General features: G+C 46.1%; 1 protein-coding gene across 1 annotated transcript in view; it reads right to left on the reverse strand.

Moving 5' to 3' along the window:
• Positions 1 to 21,103, reverse strand: part of HEG1 (heart development protein with EGF like domains 1) — a 127,751-nt gene that overhangs the window by 34,038 nt on the left and 72,610 nt on the right. The window contains exons 11-12 of the mRNA XM_077273341.1: positions 12,573 to 12,660; positions 9,902 to 10,076 (exon numbers count right to left, since the gene is read on the reverse strand). Of these exons, the coding sequence (XP_077129456.1) occupies positions 9,902 to 10,076; positions 12,573 to 12,660 (263 nt within the window). The remainder of the gene's footprint in view (positions 1 to 9,901; positions 10,077 to 12,572; positions 12,661 to 21,103) is intronic.

Here is a 21,103-nt window from a genome sequence, read left to right on the forward strand (position 1 = left end):
GGAAGAACACAGGTACAGTTCTTGTTAAGGCCAGAAGTGGCAGGCCAAGAAAAACATCAGAAAGGCAGAAAAGAAGTATGGTGAGATCAGCCAAGGACAATCCTCAGACAACCTCCAGAGAGCTGCAGCATCAACTTTCTGCAGATGGTGTCACTGTGCATCGGTCAACTATACAACGCACTTTGCACAAGGAGAAGCTGTATGGGAGAGTGATGCGAGAGAAGCCATTTCTGCAAGCACGCCACAAACAGTCGGCTGAGGTATGCAAAAGCACATTTGGAGAAGCCAATTTCTTTTTGGAAGAAGGTCCTGTGGATTGATGAAACCAAGATTGAGTTGTTTGGTCATACAAAAAGACGTTATGCATGGCGGCAAAAAAACACAGCATTCCAAGAAAAACACGTACTACCCACAGTAAAATTTGGTGGAGGTTCCATCATGCTTTGGGGTTGTGTGGCCAATGCCGGCACGGGGAATCTTGTTAAAGTTGAGGGACGCATGGATTCCTCTCAGTATCAGCAGATTCTTGACAATAATGTTCATCATTCAGTGACAAAGTTGAAGTTACGCAGGGGATGCATCTTTCAGCAAGACAATGATCCAAAACACCGCTCCAAATCTACTCAGGCATTCATGCAGAGGAACAATTACACTGTTCTGGAATGGCCATCCCAGTCCCCAGACCTGAATATCATTGAACATCTGTGGGATCATTTGAAGAGGGCTGTCCATGCTCGGCGACCATCAAACTTAACTGAACTGGAATTGTTTTGTAAAGAGGAATGGTCAAAAATACCTTCATCCAGGATCCAGGAACTCATTAAAAGCTACAGGAAGCGACTAGAGGCTGCTATTTTTGCAAAAGGAGGATCTACTAAATATTAATGTCACTTTTCTGGTGAGGTGCCCATACTTATGCACCTGTCAAATTTTGTTTGAATGCAGATTGCACATTTTCTGTTAGTACAATAAACCTCATTTCAAGGCAGAAACATTACTGTGTCCAACAGTTATTAGATATATGGAACTGAAATAGCTGTTGCAAAAAAAAACAATTTTTATAAAACATTAAGCTTAAGATTAATAGGGGTGCCCAAACTTTTTCATATAACTGTATACTTTAGTTCCTATGGGATATGGAAATTGACTATTTCCCTGGGTCTATTTGCTGCTATATGTGACACAGCCGGGTTGTACATTTATTTTTTACTCAAATGTTTATTAAATATAAGAGTACAATAAAACATTTCACATTACGGTATACATTTTCCCCACTCTTAACCCCCCTTACCCAACCCGCCCCCTTCCTTCCCTTTCAGACAGCTCACGCTTTCCTCTTAACATATCCTGTAGTATTATATACATTAACCATATACAATAACTTTTATTTGTAAATGAATACACCGTAAATATATAGGCGAACCCTCCTCAGGCCTAACTTCTCTTAGCCTCTCCTAGCCTAGTTCCAACCAAGGCGTCCACAATTATTCGAACAGGCCCATCTTCCCTCTTTTATCCACCCTTTTCCAGGGTAATGACCTGCTTCCCATATTTAAGATCTTCTCCCCTGGAGGGAGGTTCCTCTTTGATCCAATTTCTGGCTATGACCTTCTGAGCCATGTATAGTAGTCTGGCGATTGCTATTTTCAGCTTGTTATCTACAGCTATCTCTTCCACGTACCCCAGTACGCACACCAAAGGTTCTCTTGGAATTACACATCTGTATGCCCCTTCTATCCGGCTTACAACCACCAGCCAAAAAGCAGTCAATCTCGGACACGACCATAACATATGAAACATTCGAGCACTATCATTCCTACATCTAGGGCATTCCGAGTCAGATCTCAGCCCAACTCTATACAGGACATCCGGGGATCTATACATTCTGTGTACAATATAAAGCTGGGAAAGTCTATACGGCTCATTCAGTGAGAGCTTCGGTATCCATTCTAATACAGACTCCCACGTTTCATCCTGTAAACGACCCAGCTCTCTTTCCCATTTACCCTCGCACCAATCAGATATTCTAATAGGTGAGTGTGAAGTAGATCCTTGTATAAAGATGAGAACAGCCCTCGTTGTCCCCACTCCACCGATGTAGTCTAATACGAAGTCGTTTTGAATTTGGAAGCAATCCCCCTCATTCTGGGCCACAAACGCATGCCGTACTTGTGCATATTGGAACCCCCCAGATGCCTTAAGACCATATTCCGACTGTAGCTGGGAAAAGGATTTCAACCCCCAGCGCTCTAAAATCTGACAGGCATACCGGATCGCCCTGGCCTGCCATTCTGGTATTTGTCACATCGCCAAAAACTCCGGTAGATTATTATTAAACCACAGCGGAGAAAACCAGGTCGGACAAGTAACCCCGCGAATTTGTTTAACTCTCCCCCATACCTTATATATCAGAAATAATGTTGGGTATTTCTTCCCCAGTATCCCTAGGGATCCAACTTCCAGACACTGTACCGCCGGACTTCTCTTCACCACCCTTTCTATCAAAAGTTGTGCTACATTGGTAGACGACTCATGTTCCCAGCCCTTTAAATGCTGACAGTGGGCCGCCAAGAAATATATTTCAGGGTTAGGTAGAGCCAAGCCTCCCGCGTCCTTAGGGCGTTGAAGCGTCTCCAATCTAATTTGCGGTTGTTGCCTCCCCCACACCAGGCCTCTAAATAAAGAGTTAATCAACTTGAATTTCACACGTGGTATCCAGATAGGTGCGGTATGGAGAACATACAGTATCGTAGGCATCAGAATCATCTTAATGAGATTAATTCGGCCTACAACAGATAAATGCAACTTAGACCAAGCTCCTACCTTTGCCTTAAGAGTTCCCAGCACCGGTGTAAGATTCATATGTAAGTAATTTGTGATCGGCAAAGAGATTAGTATCCGCAAATATGTGAATTGATCTGCTACTTTACGTCTACCCCCCTCCACAGAATCTCCTAACTCACTCTCTGCATCATCCACCATAAACAGAGTTGACTTATTCCAATTTATTTTAAGCCTCGACAAAGCACCAAATCCCTCGATGAGCCGAATTGCATTACTCAATGAATCATGTGGCTCACTCAAGAACAGCAGTATATCATCCGCGTAAAGCGCAACCTTTTCCGCTACCAATCCATATTTAAACCCAGAGACCTCAGCGGACTGTCGGATCTTGGCGGCCAGCGGCTCCACGGCTAAAGCAAACAAAAGAGGGGAGAGCGGGCACCCCTGTCTCGTCCTTCTATGTAGCCTTATCGTGTGAGAAAGCTCCCCATTCACTCTCACCCTAGCTGATGGTTGCGCGTACAATAGCTGAACCCAGGACACAAATTGTGGGCCGAAGCCAAAGAATTGCAATACCTGCCACAAGTATCCCCATTCCACACTTTGAAAAAAAACAAACAGTACATACTTACATTCCGGTGTCTGTCCCCCGGCGTTCTGCTTCTCTGCACTGTGTAAGCACCAGAGCCGGAAAGCAGAGCGGTGACATCAGACGTCGCTTTCCGGCCGGCCGGCGCTCACAGTGCAGAGAAGCTGAGACGCCGGAGGACAGACACCGGAATGTGAGTATGTACTGTTTGTTTTTTTTTACTTTTACGCTGGTAACCACGGTAAACATCGGGTTACTAAGCGCGGCCCTGCGCTTAGTTACCCGATGTTTACCCTGGTTACAAGCGAACACATCGCTGGATCGCTGTCACACACAACAATCCAGCGATGTCAGCGGGAGATCCAGCGACGAAAGAAAGTTCCATACGATCTGCTACGACGTACGATTCTCAGCAGGGTCCCTGATCGCTGCTGCGTGTCAGACACTGCGATATCGTAACGATATCGCTAGAACGTCACGAATCGCACCGTCGTAGCGATCAAAATGGCACTGTGTGACAGTACCCTAAGGCAGTATAAAGGGGCAGCACAGAGAACGGTGTCTAGGGCAGTAATAATAATAATAATAATAATCTTTATTTATATAGCGCCAACATATTCCGCAGCACTTTACAATTAAGCGGGGACATGTACAGACAAATTTAATACAGGTTAAGACAATTTAAACAGTGACATTAGGGGTGAGGTCCCTGCTCGCAAGCTTACAATCTACGAGGAAATGGGGGGGACACAATAGGTGAAAAGTGCTCGTTATTTCAGGTCTGGCAATTATAATACATAGGGATTTTCATATAAAGCTGCATGATCCGGTCATCAGCCCATGTGTTTAAGTGCAATAGTCAAGTATCAAGTGCAGTTATCATGAGCATGGAGGGTGTGGAGACAGATGAATAGTAGGGGGCAGATTCAGAATAATATTTGGAAGGAGGGAACAGGGCAAAGTTAGTTTACTGAGTAGTTGATGTGGTAGGCTTGTTTGAAGAGATGATGAACAGGTCGGGGCTAGGTATCAGTCTGATTGTCTGGGGAAGTGCATTCCAGAGAGCTGGCGCAGCACGAGAGAAGTCTTGTAGACGGAGGTGCGAGGTTCGGATTACGGGGGATGTTAGTCTTAGGTCGTTTGTAGAACGGAGGGCACGTGTAGGGCGATAGACAGAGATGAGATATAAGGCGGTGCAGAACTGTGGAGAGCTTTGTGGGTGAGAGAGATGAGTTTATACTGGACCCTGTAGTGAATGGGTAGCCAGTGTAATGACTGGCACAAGATGGAGGCATCGGTGAAGCGGCTGGACAGAAATATGACCCTGGCTGCCGCATTCAAGATGGATTGGAGAGGAGAAAGTTTGGTAAGAGGGAGACCGATCAGAAGAGAGTTGCAGTAGTCCAGACGGGAATGAATAAGAGCGACAGTAAGGGTATGTGCACACGTTGCGGATTTCTTGCAGAAATTTCCTGAAGAAAACCGGAAATTTTCTGCAAGAAATCCGCATTTTTTTTTTTGCGTTTTTTTTCCGTTTTTTTCGCGTTTTTTTAGCGTAATTAGCTTGCAGAATGCTAAAGTTTTCCAAGCGATTTGTAGCATCGCTTGGAAAACTGACTGACAGGTTGGTCACACTTGTCAAACATAGCGTTTGACAAGTGTGACCAACTTTTTACTATAGATGCAGCTTATGCAGCATCTATAGTAAAAGATAGAATGTTTAAAAATAATAATAAAAAAAAAAAAATGGTTATACTCACCCAGACATCTCACCGGCGTCCGTTCCATATAGCTGGTGTGTGCGCACAGGACCTTCCGTGACGTCACGGTCACGTGAGCGGTCACATGACCGCTCACGACCAATCACAGGACAGTGACGTCATCGGCAGGTCTTTCGCCGCACACCAGCTACAGGAACCGAACGGCAGCGTGCAGTGGAGGCGGGAAGACATCGAGGGTGAGTATAGGACTGTTTTTTATTTTAATTCTTATTTTTTGACCACTTATATGGTGCCCAGTCCGTGGAGGAGAGTCTCCTCTCCTCCACCCTGGGTACCAACCGCACATAATCTGCTTACTTCCCGCATGGTGGGCACAGCCCCGTGCGGGAAGTAAGCAGATCAATGGACCCCCAGGTGTGCGGAATCCCCTGCAATTCTGCATTTTAATGAACATGTTGCTTTTTTTTCCGCGATGCGATTTTTTCGCGGAAAAAAAGGCTACATTTGCACAAAAAATGCGGAATACACTTAAAATAATAGGAGGCATATGTTAGCGTTTTTTTTGCGTTTTTATCACGTTTTTATAGCGAAAAAACGCGAAAAAAACGCGAAAAATACTGAACGTGTGCACATGGCCTAAGAGTCTTAGCAGTTTCCAAGGTGAGAAAAGGTCGGATTCTGGAGATGTTTTTAAGATGCAGGTGACAAGAGCGAGTGAGTGATCGGATATAGGGAGTAAAGGAAAGTTCGAGTCGAATATGACCCCAAAACAGCGGGCATGCTGCAGGGGAGTTATGGTTGAACCCTCCAGGGTAATTTCGATGTTGGGAAGAGTGAGGTTAGTAGAGGGGAGAAACACAAGAAGTTCCGTTTTGGAGAGATTTAGTTTCAGATAGAGGGAGGACATGATGTTAGAGACAGCAGTATATAGGGGCAGCACACAGAACGGTATCTAGGGCAGTATATAGGGGCAGCACACAGAACGGTATCTAGGGCAGTATATAGGGGCAGCACACAGAACGGTATCTAGGGCAGTATATAGGGGCAGCACAGAGAACGGTATCTAGGGCAGTATATAGGGGCAGCACACAGAACGGTATCTAGGGCAGTATATAGGGGCAGCACAGATTATGGTATCTAGGGCAGTATAAAGGGGCAGCACAGAGAACAGTATCTAGGGCAGTATATAGGGGCAGCACAGAGAACAGTATCTAGGGCAGTATATAGGGGCAGCACAGAGAACAGTATCTAGGGCAGTATATAGGGGCAGCACAGATTATGGTATCTAGGGCAGTATAAAGGGGCAGCACAGAGAACGGTATCTAGGGCAGTATATAGGGGCAGCACAGAGAACAGTATCTAGGGCAGTATATAGGGGCAGCACAGAGAACAGTATCTAGGGCGGTATATAGGGGCAGTGCAGAAAACGGTATCAAGGGCGGTATATAGGGGCAGCACAGAGAACGGTATCTAGGGCAGTATATAGGGGCAGCACAGAGAACAGTATCTAGGGCGGTATAAAGGGGCAGCACAGAGAACGGTATCTAGGGCAGTATATAGGGGCAGCACAGAGAACAGTATCTAGGGCGGTATATAGGGGCAGTGCAGAAAACGGTATCAAGGGCGGTATATAGGGGCAGCACAGAGAACGGTATCTAGGGCAGTATATAGGGGCAGCACAGAGAACAGTATCTAGGGCGGTATAAAGGGGCAGCACAGAGAACGGTATCTAGGGCAGTATATAGGGGCAGCACAGAGAACAGTATCTAGGGCGGTATATAGGGGCAGTGCAGAAAACGGTATCAAGGGCGGTATATAGGGGCAGCACAGAGAACGGTATCTAGGGCAGTATATAGGGGCAGCACAGAGAACAGTATCTAGGGCGGTATAAAGGGGCAGCACAGAGAACAGTATCTAGGGCGGTATATAGGGGCAGCACAGAGAACAGTATCTAGGGCAGTATATAGGGGCAGCACAGAGGACAATATACAGGATAACATATAGCTGCTCTCTGAATCCAGTCCTCATGGCCACCAACAGCTCATGTTCTCAGGATTTCTGAACTATTGCACAAATAATGGAACTATCACCTGTGCAATACCAAAGAAATCCCGAAAATCTGTTGGGCCTTGAGGACTAGCGTTGGGGGAGAATGGCTTACAGGACGGTATATACAGGAAGCTCAGAGAGCGGTATAGCGGACGGTAAAGAAGGGCAGCGCAGGGGACAGTATAGGGTGCGGCAGTGTATGGGGCCGGACAGAGCAAAGTGTTCAGGGTAACGGGATGAGAACAAACTCGACAACAATCCCCAGTAACATAGATAGGATAAAGAGGCCTAAACATAGATGCTACAAAATACAATGTTTTATTAGAAATTTGAAAAAATTAAACGGTTTTCAAAAAGAGTTAGCAAGGTGTAAACTGTCAAAGCTGGGAATGAGAAGCACAGTGAGGGTACGTTCACACAGGACTTTTTTGCTGCTTTTTTTTATGCTAATTTTCAGCTGCTTTTTACAGTACCAGTAAGGGTATGGGTGAGTGTCCACGGTCAGTAAACGCTGCGTGTTTGACGCTGCGCAGAGCTGCAGCGTCAAACAAGCAGCGTCCAGATGTTCCAGCATAGTGGAGGGGATTTGATGAAATCCCGTCTCCACTATGCGTGGAAACCCGCACGCGGTGGGCCTGCGACTCCGGACATGCTGCGCGTCTTTTCAGATCGCAGCATGTCCGTACACCTTGCAGGGACGCAGCGTCCCCGCAAGGCATATCACAGGGCCCTATGGGACAGAGCGATCATCCCGGATGTGAAGAGTTAACACATCCGGCATGATCGCGTCCCAGGAAGGGGGCGGGGCTTAGCGCCGAGCGGCTTCACCGCTGCGGCGATACCGCCGCCCATCCGTACCGTGGAGACATACCCTCAAGCCTATGAGATTTCAGAAATCTCATGCACACACATTGGTTTTTTGTTTGATCAGTATTTTCTGCTTTGCTGCTTTTTTTGGACATAGGGCATGTCACTTCTTTCAGCGTATTTGCTGCATTTTTGCAGCGTTTTTTCACCCATTGACTTGAATGGGTGATGAAAAAAACGCTGCAAAAACGCATGTAGCATTATTTGCTGCGTTTTTTGTGCAGAAAATCATGGCCAGCAGGAAGGGATCTCACAGCCAAGAGCTTAGGGGTGTGGTTAGTGATGTGTGAAGAGCCATTGTGAGCCATTGTGAGGTGTGAAGAGCCATTGTGAGGTGTCCTGATTGTGATCTATTGTGAGGGAGTTCCTGGTAGTAAGGTGTGAAGAGCCATTGTGAGGTGTCCTAGCAGCTGAAAATTGGCATAAAAAAAGCAGCAAAAATCTGCAGCAAAAATCTGCAGCAAAAAAGTCCTGTGTGAACGTACCCAAAAAACGCACCAAATACGCACCAAAATAACGCACCTAAATTAGCATAAAAAAAAGCAGCAAAAAAAAAGCAGCAAAAAAGTCCTGTGTGAACTTACCCTGAGGGTCAAAATAGATGCTCTGTATAAAGAATAGGTGTTTAAAAAGATATATGTAGGTGTTAGGTGCAAACTGCCAGTAAAAGTGCAGCGTGCTGATAAATATAAATAAATAAATATATATATATACAGTATATATATATATATATATATATATATATATATATATATATATATATATATATATATTTATATATTTATATATATAGCCTGAAATCCATATGACTGCATAAGAAACTGCAATGTGCACTATTGATATCTGCAGATACTAAGTAACGGTCAGGTGACCATGGAGCAAAGTAATGGACGGCAGTCACTGCATATACCGCTACTGGCATGCTATGGATTGCCCCGGCGTACCATGCGTGTTCACAGTCTCGGGCAGGTGTGTGACCGGTGCTCTGGACTGTAGTGCTGAACGGCATTGGAGTGGTGTATGGGGGGGGGTCGTCCATAGGGATCCGCTGGTATGTATATTAGGATATGTGGAGGAAATAATAACTGACAACACGACCAAAATAGTAATTGCAAGATTATTATTTATTGCAAGGAAATTGATTGCAAAACAATGGATCAGAGAGGAGTCTCCGTCCAGACGGGAATTTATTGCACCGTACAATTCTACTGGAAAAAAGCATCTACACCAAGAGAAACATGCTGGAAGTATTCCACAAATACGGCAGCGTTGGTTGGACAGCAGTTAGTACTCTGGTACCAGTGTATGACACTACAGTGTTAGACTTATGGTGAATTGGACTAATGTTTGACATTGTTAACAATGGAGGAAATACTGTACGCTTCTGGCATAGTCTCCATGGAAGGAAATGGGTGGGGGACGGGTGATTTACCATAAAAATGTAAACGGAGTAAGGATATGCGACATGTAATATCTGTTTTATTTTGTTATAGTTAATAAAAATTTATCTGATTAAAAGAAAAAGAAAAAAAGAGATGTCCCACCGCTATAGCCCCGACAGCGCCATTTTGCCTAACAGGCTTCTTCCATTGGGGGATTGTTGTCACGTTTATGCCCTTGAGGTTACATTACTTTTGATTGGACTTACGTGATATAACAGAGGATGGGGCAGTATTTGGGAGAAGACAGAGGGCATTCTGTGGAGTAATATTTATCATTATATGCCCCAGTATACAGACTGTGCTTTGTGTCATAGGCACATGGAAGTGCAGTATGGCCGCCCGTCACAGATCCTACATGATGCATGGGGCTGACTGTAAGGACACGGTATAGGATGGGGACGTCGCTCACTGGCAGCACCGCCCCATGGTTACCCACCCCATGTACTCACAGAATAGTAGATGTCCGTCATCTGCAGCAGGTTCTTGGTGCTGCCGTTCTCCTGCATCTCGATCGTCTCTCGCCCCCATTCTGACGAGCGCGGCGTTTTAGGATATTCAGCGTAAGGAGACATCTGGAAATCTCCGCTCTTGAAAATGAGTTTACTGATGTCAGATTTGCTCTTCCTGGAAATGTAGAGGGAAAATCAGAATTACTGCAACTACTACTAGATATATCAACCCACCCATCCACCGAGTGAGACCACCAGCACCATGCGACTGTGTGGTGTGAGTATATGGGGTACTGTCAGGAAATTGGACGTATTTGGTTATTATTATTTATTATTACAGCGCCATTTATTCCATGGCGCTGTACATGGGAGGAGGGGTGTACATAATAAAAACAAGTACAATAATCTTGAACAATACAAGTCATAACTGGTACAGGAGGAGAGAGGACCCTGCCCGCGAGGGCTCACAATCTACAAGGGATGGGTGAGGATACAGGAGGAGAGAGGACCCTGCCCGCGAGTGCACACAATCTACAAGGGATGGGTGAGGATACAGGAGGAGAGAGGACCCTGTCCGCGAGGGCTCATAATCTACAAGAGATGGGTGAGAATACAGTAGGTGAGGATAGAGCTGGTCGTGCAGCGGTTTGGTCGATCGGTGGTCACTGCAGGTTGTAGGCTTGTCGGAAGAGGTGGGTCTTCAGATTCTTTTTGAAGGTTTCGATGGTAGGCGAGAGTCTGATGTGTTGTGGTAGAGGGTTCCAGAGTAGGGGTGATACGCGAGAGAAATCTTGTATGTGATTGTGGGAAGAGGAGATAAGAGGGGAGTAGAGAAGGAGATCTTGTGAGGATCGGAGGTTGCGTGTAGGTAAGTACAGGGAGATGAGGTCACAGATGTAAGGAGGAGACAGGTTGTGGATGGCTTTGTATGTCATGGTTAGGGTTTTGTACTGGAGTCTCTGGGTAATGGTGAGCCAGTGAAGGGATTGACAGAGGGGAGAAGCCGGGGAATAGCGGGGGGACAGGTGGATTAGTCGGGCAGCAGAGTTTAGAATAGATTGGAGGGGTGCGAGAGTGTTAGAGGGGAGGCCACAGAGCAGGAGGTTGCAGTAGTCGAGGCAGGAGATGATGAGGGCATGGACTAGGGTTTTTGCAGATTCTTGGTTTAGGAATGTACGGATCCGTGAAATATTTTTGGGTTGAAGGCGGCAGGAAGTGGAAAGGGCTTGGATATGTGGTTTGAAGGAGAGATCAGTGTCAAGGATTACCCCGAGGCAGCGAGCTTGTGGGACTGGGGAGAGTGGACAGCCGTTTACTGTAATGGTTAGGTCCATTGCGGAGATTGAGTGAGTTGAGGGAAAGATGATGAATTCTATTTTATCCATAATAAGTTTTAGAAGTCTAGCGGAGAAGAAGGATGAAATAGTGGACAGACATTGAGGGATTCTGGTTAGTAGGGAGGTGATATCTGGTCCAGAGATGTAGATCTGTGTGTCATCAGCATAGAGGTGATACTGAAAGCCGTGAGATTCTATGAGCTGTCCCAGCCCAAAGGTGTAAATGGAGAAGAGCAGGAGTCCCTGTTTCTATATTATCACACACACTGAGCTCTGCTACATCCATTAGGTCTGTGTAACGACACACACTGCAGCTGTGGTCCCCCCCCCATAGCTCCTCCTTCTTCTTACTGTCTAGAAGGCTCTCCTCACTCTGCCTGTGTAATCCTATAACCAACTCCCTCAGGAATGTGTGGGATTCCCTCACCCCCTTCATCCTGCTTACAGCTGGGGAAACAAAGTAAAAAGCTCTGAAACACGCGTTTCCTTTGTCCTAGTACAGGGTTCATTTAGAATCAAAATATAACGGCGCTGAAGAGCACGAAACACGAAACTTACCCTTTTGAATGGGCACCGGCAGAAACATACTCCAGTGAATTTTCTATGCTCAGGGACCAGCAGAATCCAAGTAGTGGATTACTGCTTAACCGAGGCACACAGCCAAATCGTGTTTAGACTTAAATGAACGTCCCTTTCATGCTGAGAAAAATGCTAATTTTGTCTTCCTCCTACGGGCAAAAATTTCTACATTTCTTTTTTTTTTTTCAGTCAAAATGGGGTGCAGAGTGTACATTAATGAGAAAAAATGAACTTTTTTGAATTTACCAAATGGCTGCAATGAAACAAAGAGTGAAAAATGTAAAGGGGTCTGAATACATTCTGTACCGACTGTACAACTAGACACTGGCAATATGAGTCGCCGGCGCTTGCATTTATTACTGGGGGATTCGGGAGCTTGGTGTTTTTATGTAGCATTAGAATTATCATTCACGGAGTCTGACGACAGCACGGGTCTGTGAGGGTCTCTGATGGTGATCTGTGTGGGCTTTCCTCCTTTACAATCAGTTGTGACCATTGCCTACATTCGGCTGACTGGCACTGAATGATACATTCACCCATTTCTGATGGCCCCATGTTCACCATGAAAGTGGGAAGATTATGATGCAAATACAATGCAGTGTGTGGAGGGGCCGCCCGTATCTGAGTGTGCCGAGTCTCTAGCATATATGAGGTACACAGCTGGGAATTGACAGCACGGGATACATGATAAGGGTGCAATAATCTGCACATACAATGCTCTGCAAATTTACTGTAGTTCAGGATGGAGCACAGACCTGCAACAAGTCACTACCAGCGTAATGGTCAGAACGAGAAGGAGTCCTCCACCGGCTGCAGCTATGATCACAGTGATGAGCTGGTACGCTGCGGAGAGAAGAGAATCAGTGCAATGAAAAGTCAGGAACAAAGAGCTGAGAGTAAAGCATCATCACAGGTGTGACCATCAGAAGCAAAACACAGGACTGAGGTGAAGGGTATGTATCATTATACCGGGGGCCCTCTGTGCAAGATACATCATTATACCGGAGACACTCTGTGCAAGATACATCATTATACCGGAGACGCTCTGAGCCGCATACGTTATTATATTGGGGGTGCTCTGTGCCGGATACATTATTATACTGGGAGCGCTCTGTGCCGGATACATTATTATACCGGGGGCGCTCTATGCAGGATACATTATTATACCGGGGGCGCTCTCTGCAAGATACATCATTATACCGGAGATGCTCTGTGCCGGATACATTATTATATTGGGGGTGCTCTGTGCCGGATACATTATTATACCGGGGGCGCTCTGTGCCGGATACATTATTATACCAGGGGAGCTCTGTGCTGGATACATTATTATACCGGGGGCGCTCTGTGCCGGATACATCATTATACCGGAGACGCTCTGTGCCGGATACATTATTATACCGGGGGCGCTCTGTGCCGGATACATTACTATACCGGGGGTGCTCTGTACAAGATACATTATTATACCGGGGAGCTCTGTGCCGGATACATTATTATACTGGGGGCGCTCTGTGCAGGATACATCATTATACCGGAGACGCTCTGTGCCGGATACATTGGGGGTGCTCTGTGCACGATACATTATTATACCGGGGGCGCTCTGTGCTGGATACATTATTATACCGGGGGCACTCTATGCAAGATACATTATTATACTGGGGGCGCTCTTTGCAGGATACATTATTATACCGGGGGTGCTCTGTACAAGATACATCATTATTCCGGGGAGCTCTGTGCCGGATACATTATAATACTGGGGGGCGCTCTGTACAAGATACATTATTATACCGGGGAGCTCTGTGCCGGATACATTATTATACCGGGGGCGCTCTGTGCAGGATACATTATTATACCAGGGGCGCTCTGTGAAGGATACATTATTATACCGGGGGCGCTCTGTGCCGGATACATCATTATACCGGAGACGCTCTGTGCCGGATACATTATTATACCTAGGGCGCTCTGTGCAGGATACATTATTATACCGGGGGTGCTCTGTACAAGATACATTATTATACCGGGGCGCTCTGTGCTGGATACATTATTATACCGGGGGTGCTCTGTGCCAGATAAATTATACCAGAGACGCTCTGTGCCGGATACATTATTATACCGGAGATGCTCTGTGCCGGATACATTATTATATTGGGGGTGCTCTGTGCAGGATACATTATTATATTGGGGGTGCTCTGTGCAGGATACATTATTATACCGGAGACGCTCTGAGCCGCATACGTTATTATATTGGGGGTGCTCTGTGCCGGATACATTATTATACTGGGGGCGCTCTGTGCCGGATACATTATTATACCGGGGGCGCTCTGTGCAGGATACATTATTATACCGGGGGCGCTCTCTGCAAGATACATCATTATACCGGAGATGCTCTGTGCCGGATACATTATTATCCCGGGGCGTTCTGTACAAGATACATTATTATACCGGGGAGCTCTGTGCCGGATACATTATTATCCCGGGGCGTTCTGTACAAGATACATTATTATACCGGGGAGCTCTGTGCCGGATAGATTATTATACTGGGGGCGCTCTGTGCCGGATACATTATAATACCGGGGGCTCTCTGTGCAGGATACATTATTATACCGGGGACACTCTGTGCCGGATACATTATTATCCATGGGCGTTCTGTACAAGATACATCATTATATTGGGGGCGCTCTGTGTCGGATACATTATTATATCGGGGGCGCTCTGTGCCGGATACATTATTATACCGGGGGTGCTCTGTACAAGATACATTATTATACCGGGGCGCTCTGTGCTGGATACATTATTATACCGGGGGCGCTCTGTGCCGGATACATTATACCGGAGGCGCTCTGTGCCGGATACATTATTATATTGGGGGTGCTCTGTGCAGGATACATTATTATACCAGGGGAGCTCTGTGCTGGATACATTATTATACCGGGGGCGCTCTGTGCCGGATACATCATTATACCGGAGACGCTCTGTGCCGGATACATTATTATACCGGGGGCGCTCTGTGCAGGATACATTACTATACCGGGGGTGCTCTGTACAAGATACATTATTATACCGGGGAGCTCTGTGCCGGATACATTATTATACTGGGGGCGCTCTGTGCAGGATACATCATTATACCGGAGACGCTCTGTGCCGGATACATTATTATATTGGGGGTGCTCTGTGCAGGATACATTATTATACCGGGGGTGCTCTGTATAAGATACATTATTATACCGGGGAGCTCTATGCCAGATACATTATTATACTGGGGGCGCTCTGTGCAGGATGCATCATTATACCGGAGATGCTCTGTGCCGGATACATTATTATATTGGGGGTGCTCTGTGCAGGATACATTATTATACCGGGGGCGCTCTGTGTCGGACACATTATTATACCGGGGGCACTCTGTGCAAGATACATTATTATACTGAGAGCGCTCTGTGCAGGATACATTATTATACCGGGGGTGCTCTGTGCCGGATACATTATTATACCGAAGACGCTCTGTGCCGGATACATTACTATACCGGAGACGCTCTGTGCAGGATACATTATTATACCGGGGCTCTCTGTGCCGGATACATTATAATACCGGGGGCTCTCTGTGCAGGATACATTATTATACCGGGGCTCTCTGTGCCGGATACATTATTATACCGGGGGTGCTCTGTGCAGGATACATTATTATACAGGGGGAGCTCTGTGCGAGATACATTATTATATTGGGGGAGCTCTGTGCAGGATACATTATTATACCGGGGCGCTCTGTGCCGGATACATTATTATACCGGGGGCTCTATGTGCAGAATACATTATTATACCGGGGAGCTCTGTGCAGAATACATTATTATACTGGGGGTGCTCTGTGCAGGATACATTATTATACCGGGGAGCTCTGTGCCAGATACATTATTATCCCGGGGCGTTCTGTACAAGATACATTATTATACCGGGGAGCTCTGTGCCGGATAGATTATTATACTGGGGGCGCTCTGTGCCGGATACATTATAATACCGGGGGCTCTCTGTGCAGGATACATTATTATACCGGGGACGCTCTGTGCCAGATACATTATTATCCAGGGGCGTTCTGTACAAGATACATCATTATACCGGGGGCGCTCTGTGTCGTATACATTATTATATTGGGGGCGCTCTGTGCCGGATACATTATTATATTGGGGGCGCTCTGTGCAGGATACATTATTATACCGGGGGCGCTCTGTGCAGGATACATTATTATATTTGGGTAGCTCTGTGCAGGATACATTATTATACCGGGGGGCACTCTGTGCAACATACATTATTATATTGGGGGTGCTCGGTGCCGGATACATTATTATACCGGGGAGCTCTGTGCAGGATACATTATTATACCGGGGGTGCTCTGTACAAGATACATTATTATACCGGGGAGCTCTGTGCCGGATACATTATTATACCGGGGGCTCTCTGTGCAGGATACATTATTATACCGGGGACGCTCTGTGCCAGATACATTATTATCCCGGGGCGTTCTGTACAAGATACATTATTATACCGGGGAGCTCTGTGCCGGATAGATTATTATACTGGGGGCGCTCTGTGCCGGATACATTATAATACCGGGGGCTCTCTGTGCAGGATACATTATTATACCGGGGACGCTCTGTGCCAGATACATTATTATCCAGGGGCGTTCTGTACAAGATACATCATTATACCGGGGGCGCTCTGTGTCGTATACATTATTATATTGGGGGCGCTCTGTGCCGGATACATTATTATATTGGGGGCGCTCTGTGCAGGATACATTATTATACCGGGGGCGCTCTGTGCAGGATACATTATTATATTTGGGTAGCTCTGTGCAGGATACATTATTATACCGGGGAGCTCTGTGCCAGATACATTATTATACTGGGGGCGCTCTGTGCAGGATGCATCATTATACCGGAGATGCTCTGTGCCGGATACATTATTATATTGGGGGTGCTCGGTGCCGGATACATTATTATACCGGGGACGCTCTGTGCCAGATACATTATGATCCAGGGGCGTTCTGTACAAGATACATCATTATACCGGGGGCGCTCTGTGCCGTATACATTATTATATTGGGGGCGCTCTGTGGCGGATACATTATTATATTGGGGGCGCTCTGTGCAGGATACATTATTATACCGGGGGCGCTCTGTGCAGGATACATTATTATACCGGGGGTGCTCTGTACAAGATACATTATTATACCGGGGAGCTCTGTGCCAGATACATTATTATACTGGGGGCGCTCTGTGCAGGATGCATCATTATACCGGAGATGCTCTGTGCCGGATACATTATTATATTGGGGGTGCTCTGTGCAGGATACATTATTATACCGGGGGCGCTCTGTGTCGGATACATTATTATACCGGGGGCACTCTGTGCAAGATACATTATTATACTGAGGGCGCTCTGTGCAGGATACATTATTATATTGGGGGTGCTCTGTGCAGGATACATTATTATACCGGGGGTGCTCTGTGCCGGATACATTATTATACCGAAGACGCTCTGTGCCGGATACATTACTATACCGGAGACGCTCTGTGCAGGATACATTATTATACCGGGGCTCTCTGTGCCGGATACATTATTATACCGGGGGCTCTCTGTGCAAGATACAATATTATAATGGGGGCGCTCTGTGCCGGATACATTATTATATCGGGGGCGCTCTGTGCCGGATACATTATTATACCGGGGGCGCTCTGTGCAGGATACATTATTATACAGGGGGAGCTCTGTGCGAGATACATTATTATATTGGGGGAGCTCTGTGCAGGATACATTATTATACCGGGGGCTCTATGTGCAGAATACATTATTATACCGGGGAGCTCTGTGCAGAATACATTATTATACAGGGGGTGCTCTGTGCAGGATACATTATTATACCGGGGAGCTCTGTGCCAGATACATTATTATCCCGGGGCGTTCTGTACAAGATACATTATTATACCGGGGAGCTCTGTGCTGGATAGATTATTATACTGGGGGCGCTCTGTGCCGGATACATTATAATACCGGGGGCTCTCTGTGCAGGATACATTATTATACCGGGGACGCTCTGTGCCAGATACATTATTATCCATGGGCGTTCTGTACAAGATACATCATTATACCGGGGGCGCTCTGTGTCGTATACATTATTATATTGGGGGCGCTCTGTGCCGGATACATTATTATATTGGGGGCGCTCTGTGCAGGATACATTATTATACCGGGGGCACTCTGTGCAGGATACATTATTATATTTGGGTAGCTCTGTGCAGGATACATTATTATACCGGGGGGCACTCTGTGCAACATACATTATTATATTGGGGGTGCTCGGTGCCGGATACATTATTATACCGGGGAGCTCTGTGCAGGATACATTATTATACCGGGGGTGCTCTGTACAAGATACATTATTATACCGGGGAGCTCTGTGCCGGATACATTATTTTACTGAGGGCGCTCTGTGCCGGATACATTATTATTCCGGGGCTCTCTGTGCAGGATACATTATTATAACGGGAACGCTCTGTACCAGATACATTATTATCCCGGGGCGTTCTGTACAAGATACATTATTATACCGGGGAGCTTTGTGCCGGATAGATTATTATACTGGGGGCGCTCTGTGCCAGATACATTATTATACCGGGGGCTCTCTGTGCAGGATACATTACTATACCTGGGGTGCTCTGTACAAGATACATCATTATACCGGGGGCGCTCTGTGCCGTATACATTATTATATTTGGGGAGCTCTGTGCAGGATACATTATTATACCGGGGGCACTCTGTGCAAGATACATTATTATATTGGGGGTGCACTGTGCCGGATACATTATTATACTGGGGTGTTGTGAATCCGCTTTTTGGGCTCCCCTGGTGGTTGCTAGTGGTACTGGTGACTTGTGTGTGCTTTGCTGTCTCAGTTCACCTGCTCCCATCAGTGTTTGGGAGTTTCCTATTTAGCCTTGCTCTCCAGTCATTTCTTTGCCGGTCATCATTGTAACCAGAGCCTTCGGTTGCATGTTCCTGCTACTAGTCTGCTGATCAGCTAAGTGGACTTTGTCCTTTTGTTTTGTATCTTTTGTCCAGTTTGCAGTTTTTGTTATTCTCTGTAGCTGGAAGCTCTTGCGGGCTGAAATTGCCACTCCTGTATCATGAGTTGACACAGGAGTCTTTGGCCGGGGACACACTTAACGTATAAAAAAACGGTCCGTTTTTCACGGCCGAGAATCGCCCAAATGTTTCAAAAACAGTGATCCGTGTGCAGTGCGAGGATGCGATTTCCTCGCATCAAATGATCCGTGTGACATCCGTGTGACATCCGTATGGCATCCGTATGCCGAGATTTTCTCGCAAGCTTGCAAAACCGACATCTAATGGATTTATGTGCTCAAATGTTCGGGAAAACATATATACAGTATATATATATATATATATATATATATATATATATATATATGTCATTGAGACACATATATATATATTCTGTATTTATATTTCATTCAGTGCGATATCTGTGAAAAGCCGGTAATTCAATTGCCGGCTTTGCATTTCTCCTGCACAAACCCGACAGGATATGAGACATGGTTTACATACAGTAAACCATCTCATATCCCCCTTTTTTTTGCATATTCCACACTACTAATGTTAGTAGTGTGTATGTGCAAAATTTGGCCGCTGTAGCTGCTCAAATAAAGGGTTAAATGGCGGAAAAAATTGGCGTGGGCTCCCGCGCAATTTTCTCCGCCAGAATGGTAAAGCCAGTGACTGAGGGCAGATATTAATAGCCAGGAGAGGGTCCATGGTTATTGGCCCCCCCGTGGCTACAAACATCTGCCCCCAGCCACCCCAGAAAAGGCACATCTGGAAGATGCGCCTATTCTGGCACTTGGCCACTCTCTTCCCACTCCCTGTAGCGGTGGGCTATGGGGTAATGAAGGGTTAATGCCACCTTGCTATTGGAAGGTGACATTAAGCCAGATTAATAATGGAGAGGCGTCAATTATGACACCTATCCATTATTAATCCAATTGTTGGAAAGGGTTAAAAAACACACACACACATGATTAAAAAGTATTTTAATGAAATAAACACAGCGGTTGTTGTAATATTTTATTGCTCTCTCATTCCATTTTCAGACCCTCGCTTGGCAAAACAATAAACACACAAGATACATACCCTCTCTGATGAACTGTCACGTCCCACGAGGTAATCCATCTGAAGGGGTTAACTAATATTACAGGCAGAGCTGCGATAATCCACTCGCTCGTGCCTGTAATCCCCGGGTGCTGAAAGGAAAGCAGTGATCTATACTTACATTCAGTCGCGGTGATGCGCCCCTGCTGGATGTTCTCATGAACTGCAGCCTGGGAACTTTTTCCCACGCTCCAGGTCATATGAGGACATCCACCAGGGGGCGCATCACCGCGACTCAATGTAAGTATAGATCACTGCTTTCCTTTCAGCACCCGGGGATTACAGGCACGAGCGAGTGGATTATCGCAGCTCTGCCTGTAATATTAGTTAACCCCTTCAGATGGATTACCTCGTGGGACGTGACAGTTCATCAGAGAGGGTATGTATCTTGTGTGTTTATTGTTTTGCCAAGCGAGGGTCTGAAAATGGAATGAGAGAACAATAAATTATTACAACAACCGCTGTGTTTATTTCATTAAAATACTTTTTAATCATGTGTGTGTGTGTTTTTTAACCCTTTCCAACAATTGGATTAATAATGGATAGGTGACATAATTGACGCCTCTCCATTATTAATCTGGCTTAATGTCACCTTCCAATAGCAAGGTGGCATTAACCCTTCATTACCCCATAGCCCACCGCTACAGGGAGTGGGAAGAGAGTGGCCAAGTGCCAGAATAGGCTCATCTTCCAGATGTGCCTTTTCTGGGGTGGCTGGGGGCAGATGTTTGTAGCCACGGGGGGGGCCAATAACCATGGACCCTCTCCTGGCTATTAATATCTGCCCTCAGTCACTGGCTTTACCATTCTGGCGGAGAAAATTGCGCGGGAGCCCACGCCAATTTTTTCCGCCATTTAACCCTTTATTTGAGCAGCTACAGCGGCCAAATTTTGCACATACACACTACTAACATTAGTAGTGTGGAATATGCAAAAAAAAGGGGGATATGAGATGGTTTACTGTATGTAAACCATGTCTCATATCCTGTCGGGTTTGTGAAGGAGAAATGCAAAGCCGGCAATTGAATTACCGGCTTTTCTATAGAACACCGCTGCGTATTTCTCGCAATGC

Source organism: Ranitomeya variabilis, chromosome 7, assembly GCF_051348905.1.
Source record: "Ranitomeya variabilis isolate aRanVar5 chromosome 7, aRanVar5.hap1, whole genome shotgun sequence".
In the NCBI taxonomy this organism is placed as follows: Eukaryota; Metazoa; Chordata; class Amphibia; order Anura; family Dendrobatidae; genus Ranitomeya; species Ranitomeya variabilis.